Genomic DNA, 9,850 nt, shown 5'->3' with positions numbered 1-9,850 from the left:
ACTATGATTAAAGAAATATTTTGAGCACAAATTATATGTTTTTTTCTACGTAGATTTTACCGGAAAAAAATCCGAGAAAACCCGAGTTTTATTGTTTTGGTTTGGTCTTTAGATTTAATAACCCGACATAATTGGTTTGGTTTGGTAATTGTAAAATCTGAACCAACCCGATCTATGTACGCCCCTAATCCTTAGACCTTAGTACATCTTCTTACATAGAGAGTGAAGTCAAATGTAAAACTGTATTCTCTTTCTTTTGCAAAATCAAACACCAAAAGAAGATCAAAGCAAGCAAGGTTGATCTAACGGTTTATGCCCTAATAACTTTAAATTAGTCTCTTTCTGTTGCCAAATCAAACAATAAACGAATATCAAAGTCAGCAAGATTGATAGATAAACTGCTTTTGCCTTTGACAGCTTTTACAAGTTTACCTCATCAGATTTCTACACATGTGGTTCTGCAGCTTAGTGCCGAGGGTCTATCGGAAACAGCCTCTCTGCTCCATCGGGGTAGGGGTAAGGTCTGCGTACACATTACCCTGCTCATACCCCTCGCCGTAGGGGTAAGGTCTGTGTATACATTACCCTACCCGGACCCCTCACCTGTGTAATTTTATTGGGTTGTTATTGTTGGTTCTGCAGCCTAGTGTGTCGAAGTTTTTTTGGTTTTTTAGTCAATGGTATCCTAATTAGTTTATGGGCATGTAGTCAGCTGAGCAACATGTCCAGACTTTGCAACTCAACATCTTTCGAAGGCAGACCCAATACATGCGAATGATTTCTCCATCCTCTTAAGAGGTCCCCCAACCCCAATATTTGAAAGAAAGATCATTCTGCATATATTTCAATAAGAGAATGTGCCTTTGGCCTAAAGCAACTGCAAAAGCTGGCTAGAATTATTGAAGATCATAGAAGGAGACCAAATCTCCCACTTCACAGTTACCACCGATGGACAAGACAACAACAACAACCCAGTGTAATCCCACTAGTGGGGTCTGGGGAGGGTAGTGTGTACGCAGACCTTACCCCTACCCCGAAGGAGTAGAGAGGCTATTTCCGAAAGACCCTCGGCCACCGATGGACAAGACAGACTTACTCATACACACGCACTTGATGAGGAATAGCAAAAATAATCTGCACCTATGGAATAATTTCAGGAAATTTTGAGCAAGTTTTAGCTGATATCTCATATTCACCTCGGTGGACTGTTATTCATGTTTTGAAAGAATAGCAGTAAACAAGAAAATAAAATCAAGAATTGCCGAAATCTTAACTAGCAAATTTGTCAAGAGAAGTTAAAGTTTTATTCATGCCCCAGAAAAGATGATCTCCAATTTTCTTCTTTTTTGGCTTTAAATAATGGACAAATCTGATGTTTCCAGTTCAAAAGCTTAATGAATAGTGAATCTGCCCCTTCACCCTTCAATACTTAACACAAGCCTTCAGAGCTGGGAGTAAAGGGGTTAGGACACTAAATAAATTAAGCAAACTGTAGCAAATCATATAATGCTGGAAAGCAGCTAGCTATATATCAAAGAAGTTCCATAATGGCCTAGTTCTTTGCAGCATTATAAAGCATAGTAAAACTGTCACTATTTCTCAAAATACAGAATACAATCTCATTCCCGCAAAGGAAAATTTAATCTTTTGCAACTTGCAACTGTAATAGCATTGAGTTCATCCTTGTCTCTTTCTGAGTTCCGGATCCCTAGAGCAAAAAGTTCCAACAGGCTATTTAATGATTTCATTCACTAAAAGAGTTCAACAGAAAGTTAATTAGCATGAAGCATTATTTCACCTCTGTATCTGATCAAGAATTAGAAGCCTTGGCCCAGGAGGGATCCTCACATCTCTAAGAGCACTGCAAACAGGAGAATGAAATGAGGTTTAATCATGAGAAATGCATAGGATAATATAGTTGCATGATGCAATCTGTCTTACCTATCAGTGAGCAACGGCAAAGTGTTGTCTGTCAACAGCCCTTTCTTGAAATTCTTTTCATAATTTTGCAGGCCAAGGCTTGACAACATTGATCTGGTTCTGATATAATGTGTATCTTCAGCAGGTGGCTGCGAAAACTTCCGTCCAAGCTGCACAAACCAATTAGAGAAGATTTTAAGGATGAAGAGATATCGACATTATCACTCTATCCCAGACCAACAAACTAGGTGCCAACAGGGAATGACAACTGCTACTTCTCACACCCCAACAGCCCTAAAGGTCTCTTCATACAAGAATTCTAAATTTATCTTCTTAGCAGATGGACCTCAAAGCCAAAATAAAGTGATACAAGAGATACATGTCTGACTGGCCGTAAGAAGCTCTTTTAATGACATAAGTAGAGGATTTATAATGCAGCTTGATTGAGATTAACTCATTGTTTTAATAATCTTAGAAATCGCCCAGGCCAGTGGCACACGATTTGAAACTCCATGGATAATGAGCCTGCCCTTCAACCCTTATCCATTTAAATACCAGGCTTTTGTATGCGGCACAAACCCTTGATGTACGCCTAACCCAGACATCATGTGTTGCGCTCTTATCATTAGACCAAAGCCTTGGGGACAAGATTAACTTGAACTTTTATTTTGAGTACTCCAAAAAATTTCTAGTGAAGTATCACCTGCCAATTATAAACTTAACCATAATACTGACCTTCTAACTTTAAAAGAGAGGAGAGGGAGAGAAAAAGAACATACAGAAAACTTAAAAGATCAGGATATTGGTGAACTGGATATTTTAATTTTCAAACAGGGAGGAAATTCACATCTTACTGCTCATTTTAGAAGTCCAAGTCAGTGTGTCCATTAAATACACTGAAATCTCATATTTAAGTTCCCAGTTCCAAGTACAACTGTTAACTGAGAACGGACCTAGAAACAAAAACAAATTAGGATGACAATGAACATGAATTGTATCAAGTCACAGCTACTGTACTTCATTGGTGGGATTGGCGTAATTATTCAGAACGAAACCAAACTCAAAACTTGTGGAAGAAAAACAACAAATCAAACTGACTTAGGGATTGGCATACTATCAGACGTACAAGTCTAATGACACGAGAATACAGAGTACTGGATTGAACCAAACTCCAGTCATAAAGTAAAAGGTAAAAGAAAAAATCAGATCAGCTTTGCCATACGCGAGGGGAATGCTTTTATAATGTAGCATGCCAATACTATTATTACGTTTTATTTATAAATAAGCACGCTGATATTGTCACATTAATATAAAAACTATTATCTTTTCTCCACAGATATATGAAGAAGTTGGCTCTCTCTCGCGCGCGCGAAGGAGGGTGAAAGGGGGGTTGCTCAGAGACATGAGTGCATCATTGTATGCCATTTGTTACATCAGTATTACCTCAAACAGTCCACCTTGAACAAGGGCAAAGAAAATGCCAGATGTCAAAGCATTGGGTACTGGATTTGGGCCACCCATGCCACTAACTAATGAAAACAGTGCTCCAGAACCAAAGGCAGCTGCCATACTGCAAAAAAAATGATTTATCAATCTCAAACAACTACCATAAACAAAAAGATGCATAGTCAAAGAATTTGTCAATGAGAAAAAGGAAAAATGAAAGGTCAGGATAAAAATCGATAACAGAAACCAGATTGGGGTTGTCTGTGTTCAATGAGGTCACAAACCAGGACATCCACACTGCTAAATGTTTTTAAATGAAAAAAATAGGAAGGTAAAGGTGTTAGAGAAGAGATGGCGAAAAGACTTCGTTGGTTCAAATGAAAGGTGTAATTGAAACCTAATTTGCTTTGCCTGGTCTATAACGAAAACCAAATGTGCAACCAAAATGGATGCATGAATTTTAACAGGAGAGGAGTAAGGTTACTGTAATACTGAAGTGACAGCCAACTTGGGAAGCATGTCCTCTTCCTAGGGAGGGGGAGACAGTATCCAAATTCTTAAGGGTAATTATACTACTAAAGCAGTTTGTGTGGACATGCTCCTGAAATCTAACCTATAGAGGACAGAGAAGTGTGTAAAAAAAAAATAGCAACATTAATGATTCTCCTGCAAAATCAACTTAAGATCAAAATGGTCAACTACTAGCAGCTTTACTTTTGTAAACAAGCTGATTATAAAAGCTGACCGACAAATTTTGTCTAACAGGAATCCAGTAAAAATAGGCTTACCTGGACTGGACATCCTCTTTGCCTCTAATTCTTTTCAAGACACAAGAAATTCCAGCATTAACACCTGTCATGACAGCAAAATTACGGGCCTGAACTAATGGACCTCCTGCAAGAGCCTGAAACCGAAAAATCAATTACATTCCTTAACCATCAAAAAAATTAGCAGTCAGTCTTAAATATTTCAACTTGAATTCCTCCAATGATGTTCTGGCTTAACCACATTCATTTATATTAACTCATGATAGAATAATTTAACTTCAGATAGAACTTATGGGTAAAGAACTTTATAGCGCATATATATAATAACAACAACGAAGCAAGTAAATATTAGTGATTGTGGTATAAGCACAATCAAAGCCCATATAACAACTCCTGCACTCAAGAAACAAAACCTACTACGGTTAACATATAGATACTACATCCATTTAAGTTTATGTGACACTATTCCCTTAGTAGTCTGTTTCAGAAAGTATTACACACTTCTATATTTGAAAACAGTTGACTTTACACTTCTCATTTTAGCCTTAATGAAAAGTTCATAAACTAGCTGCCAATTCAAACTATGTCACATAAATTAGAATTGATTGTAGTGTGCTTTAATTGGTAAAAGCACAATAAAATCCTATATGACCTAAACAAATACCTGGGCTTGTTGAAAAGAGGCCATAGCTTGAGGATTGAGATTGGCAGCCGGGGGAGGAGTAGGCAAAGAGGAAGAAACATCCTGTGTAAGCGTTCCCATAAAGCCACCGATAGCAGCACCCTGTAGTCCACTGGTTGCAGTCACCACAGCAGCTTCAACCGGAAGCGACTGTTTGGCTAGCCAGCCCTTGAACCCAATCTCCAATTCCTTGAACTTGTTCTGTAACTGCGTTATTGGGTTCTGGCTACTGCTATTCGGCATTTCCACTACCATCACTCCTTGCTTTCCCTCGCCCATTAGAGAATTGAAAAATGGTATCTACACAAACCTTATTTTCTCCGCTCGAAAGTTGCCGTGTGAGAAAATGGGGTTTTCTGAGACTTGGGTGGATAACGTACCAATGTGGGTTTTCTCTTTTATTCCCAATTTCGCCCTTAAACCCTTATCTTTGCTAAATCACAAAACTCGCTACTCTCTTATCTCATTTTACCCCCGGAATTTGTGAGTCCGGAACCTAAATATTGTCTTTTTTATTCAAATTACGTTAATAGGTGTTAAAAAAATATTTATATATAGCGTGCAATTACAACACGCTATACCTTAACGGCAACTTTTGTCATTAAGGTATAGCGTATTGTAATTGCACGCTATATGGCCTGACGATTTGACTGTCATATATAGCGTCTTGTTATTGTACGCTATATATAGCGTTTTTTTCATACGCTATACACCCTTTTAAATACTGCCCTTCGTCTTCTTTCCCGACCAGAACTCTTTCCCCCGTTTTTTTTAAAATCCCACTGCTTCTGGTCCCCCCACTGCCCGTTCTTAAAAAAAAATTGTAGCCCCTCCTGTCACACAAAAGGTTAAGAACGTAGGTCCCACATCGTAGTAGAGCGTTGTATTATTGTGGTTTAACTCATTCGTCTTCAAATTTTCTCACAAAACACCCACTACATCGAGGTATTTCGATTTATTTTATGTCTAAACTTGTATAATAATGTATATCACTGCCTATTGAATGTGTTTCCATATCGTTTTATGTTTTATTTGCGAAACTAGTATGTTATATTTATCCGAACTTAGATATTAGTGTTCTAAAAAAAATATAAAATTGAGATTTAATTTTTTATGTTAATATCCGAATTTAGATATTAGTGTTTCCATGTCGTTTTGTGTTTTATTTGCGAAACTAGTATGTTATATGTATTTTTGTTAATGTTATGTGATTAAAATGTATTTGTTATTTATATTTAGTTTATTTATTAGCGTATTAAAATGTAGAAACTTTTAGTGTAGTAAACTGTATAGTATTTTAGCGTAGAATCCTTGTAATTTAAGTATTTCTTATAATGGTTTATATATACTTTGTACAATTAAATAATCAAAATTATAAAACAAACACACACAAAATTATCAAAAAATGAAATTTGACACACATAAATATTCATGATAGTTTGGTGCTACTGGGTCTCAAATATCGAGCCTGGAACCCAATTGTTATACATACTTTGTACAATTAAATAATTAAAAATTTAGAACTTAAATTATAAAACAAACACACACAAAATTATCAAAAAATTGAATTTGACACACATAAATATTCATAATAGTTTGGTGCTACTAGGCCTCAAATATAGAGCCCGGAACCCAGATGTTATATATACTTTATACAATTAAATAATTAAAAATTTATAATTTAAATTATAAAACAAACACACACAAAATTATCAAAAAATTGAATTTGACACACATAAATATTCATGATAGTTTAGTGCTACTGGGCTTCAAATATCGAGTCTGGAACCCAATTATTATGTATACTTTGTACAATTAAATAATAAACATACAATTAATGTTGTTTAATTTACAGTTGACGACATGGACGCGCCTATACATCCCAGCCCTTACTCTCGTGAGCTATTAGTGCTTCAGGGCGATCATAGGTCCACCCATATATGGGAGGGAGAGTTACTTTCCCAGACTTTACGGGCTAGGAGAGTGGACGACCTGTGGGATTTTCTGAGGCACAGAGTTCTCCACGATCATGTAGTCCATCGCCTCCAGGCCACGGGATTCTATAGGATTATTGAGATCGGGCGGATACAGGTTGATTGGGCTTTGATCACGGCATTGATTGAGTGGTGGCGACCGGAGACGCACACTTTTCACCTGCCCATTGGCGAAGCTACCATCACGCTGCAGGACGTTGAGGTTTTATATGGCCTGCCCGTTGATGGCATGCCCGTTTCACTGCCTATTGCTATGAGATCTATGTCGCGTGATGCTTATTTGGACATGCTGCAGCAACTCACGGGTTTCAGGCCACAGGACGAGATTTCATCATCGGGTGCTAGTCGGTTGACTTTGACCCCTATTAGACAGCACCTGGAGCTACTCCACCCCGATATCACCGACGATACAGAGGAGGTACATATCACCTAGTATACGAGGTTGTTGTTGCTTCTTCTATTTGGAGGGGTCTTGTTCCCGAACACTTCGAGGAACCTAGTCAGCCTTAGATTTTTGCATCATCTTCAGCTGCTAGATGAGTTACTCTATTACATTGTAACACAAAGGAAAATTGAAGCTTACCACTCGTCTTGTGAATTATGTAAAGCATGTGAGGATAAGTTTAAATCAAGGAAAACTCTTTCATTCGGAACCTGTCCGGCAAAAAATCCTCCAGAATAGCCACCCGATGACTGGGGGTTATCCGGAACCTGTCCGGCAACCTCATTGTTTGGAACGTCTTCGACCTTGACGTACATATCCAACATATTTATTACAAAATATTTTCGGTATTTATCTGGAGTCCTCAGAAAATCCCTCAAAGTTTCATCATCGTAGATGTTTAACTCTGAGTAAAAAGCAGCCTCTTGCGGAGTGACGGAATACGGATATCTTCTGGTTACTTTAAGTATCACTGAACGTTTCCTCACACCCATTTTTTTGCATAACAACGATATCAATTTATCGTACTCTATTGTAAGTGGCAATTTAACATGACCCTCTAGAGATAAACTATACCTCATAGAGTTATTCTCCATCACAACATCACCCCTCAATATAATGAAACTCTTATTCTACGCTCTTCAGATATTACGAAAAAAATGCTTCAAAATTTAACAACAAGAAAAAATTGAACGGGAGTTAGATTTATATGTGAACGAATTTTTCTAAAATCCTAACTACTTTATATAGGAAATGGCTAGCCCGGGATATGGAATTTTTTTGTCGTATAGCTGTCACGACCCCAGACTGGCCCGGTCATGATAGCGCCTCTCGTGAAGACAAGGCCAGCCGACACAACACTCACCTTAACCCTTTGAGCATTAAGAGTCATTTTTAAGTCTTTAAATTAAACAATGTTTCATAATAAAATCCTGGAATAATAGTGCGGAATAAAATACCAGCCCGACATCGGGGTGTCACTAGTCATGAGCAACTATCAAGGTCTGAATACAACAAAAGTCTAAAAATGTACTAATATAGTAACAACAATGAGGGGAAGGAAGCGGTGCTGCGAACGTCATGCATCCACCTTGCTAACTCTGATGACTCTGCGATTGAGTTATCAACACCCGCTACCTGGTTCCGATATACCTGAATCTGCACACGAAGTGCAGGGAGTAATGTGAGTACTCCAACCCAGTAAGTAATAAGAGTAAATAAAGGCAGAGCAGTATGAAACAATGAATCCACATTCACGTTAGGCTTAATAAACACAACAGGCCTTCAAATCATAATATAAGTCAATCCTCTCTTTTAAAATCCAGCTTTTAGTAAAAATCATTTGAAATACTTTCCAGCAGTTTCGGTAGGAGTTCAATACCATTTAAGATAATAATAGAGATTAAAGCCATAATCGGCCCCTCGGGCAAAACATAGTTTGTAAAACAGCCCCTTGGGCAAAACAGTAATCATAAACACTTCATAACTTAAAAATCTCAGTGGAAATAACCAATGCCAAATCATTGATTAATTTCTGAACATCTCATAAATCCCAGTTTAAATAAAAGTTGTTTTAAAATATTTGTTCAACTTTCCGACAGAGGCTCAATATAAAGATAAGTGAAAACAGTCGATAAATCAACATATTCGATAGAAATTCACTTTAAAGAGGAGTGAAATTAATAAGTCCATAAACAAGCCTCTCAGGCAAAAACATCACTCATATGCATGTATATATCTATCGCCCCTCGGGCTAGCCTCTCTGTCACTCGTGACTCAACTCTTACCAATCAATACTCGCACTCAACATTCATGCTCAATTGGTACCATATAGTAACTGCTGCAGCGTGCAGCTCTCCGTGTATCTCTCACAATAATTGAAATCAAAGTAACCGCTGCGGCGTGCAGCTCGATCCATGCATCGCTGTGGCGCACAGCCCGATCCATATAAATAGTCGACTGCGCTCACTGGGGGTGTGCAGACTCCGGAGGGGCTCCTACAGCCCAAACGCTATATTGCTGCGGCGCGCAGCCCGATCCATATAAGTATCGCTGCGGCGTGCAGCCCGATCCATATACATATATATACATTGCTGCGGCCTGCAGCCCGATCCATAGATATATAATCCTCACAACTAGGCCCTCGACCTCTCTTAGTCATTAACCTCACCATCAGACTCTCAGTGTATCTCAGTCATCAATCTCACAATCAGACCCTCGGTCTATCTCAGTAAAACAGGGAACTCAGCCCAAAACAATTTCCACATTTTAAGAACATAGTGATAAAGCCAGATTTGAGCAGTAAACAGGTAAAACATGACTGAGAATATGTTTTCAAACAAATAGAGTGATGAAAGATAGTAAAAATGCCTCTAAGGGTCTCAACAAGTCGGCACAAGGCCCCAAAATGGCATACAACCCAAAAATATAATAATGTCAAACAATTAACTATCAAATACGCATTAAAATATTCGTTCAGGATGGACTAGGTCACAATTCCCAGCGGTGCTCTACCCCATGCTCGTCATCTAGCGTGCAAGTCACCTCAAAGTAACACAACGACATATAATCCGGGGTTTCAAACCCTCAGGACAGTATT

General features: G+C 38.2%; 2 protein-coding genes across 2 annotated transcripts; one reads left to right on the top strand and one right to left on the bottom strand.

Annotated features, from left to right (window-relative positions):
• Positions 1-1,449: 1,449 nt before the first annotated feature.
• Positions 1,450-5,217, bottom strand: LOC107761618 (chloroplastic import inner membrane translocase subunit HP30-2). The gene is made up of 6 exons (XM_016579858.2): positions 4,798-5,217; positions 4,155-4,270; positions 3,364-3,490; positions 1,942-2,090; positions 1,799-1,861; positions 1,450-1,708 (listed from the first exon to the last, which is right to left on the bottom strand). Exons 1-6 carry the CDS (start codon positions 5,092-5,094, stop codon positions 1,678-1,680), a joined length of 783 nt encoding a protein of 260 aa, XP_016435344.1. The 5' UTR covers positions 5,095-5,217; the 3' UTR covers positions 1,450-1,677.
• Positions 5,218-6,678: 1,461 nt separating this feature from the next.
• LOC107761610 (serine/threonine-protein phosphatase 7 long form homolog) lies at positions 6,679-7,242 on the top strand. Its single transcript, XM_016579851.1, has one exon. It carries the CDS (start codon positions 6,679-6,681, stop codon positions 7,240-7,242), a length of 564 nt encoding a protein of 187 aa, XP_016435337.1.
• Positions 7,243-9,850: the final 2,608 nt, after the last annotated feature.

The sequence above is a fragment of the Nicotiana tabacum genome, chromosome 6 (assembly GCF_000715075.1).
Source record: "Nicotiana tabacum cultivar K326 chromosome 6, ASM71507v2, whole genome shotgun sequence".
NCBI lineage: Eukaryota > Viridiplantae > Streptophyta > Magnoliopsida > Solanales > Solanaceae > Nicotiana > Nicotiana tabacum.
Note: the sequence above shows the minus strand (reverse complement) of the source record. Positions and strands in the feature narration are given on the sequence as shown.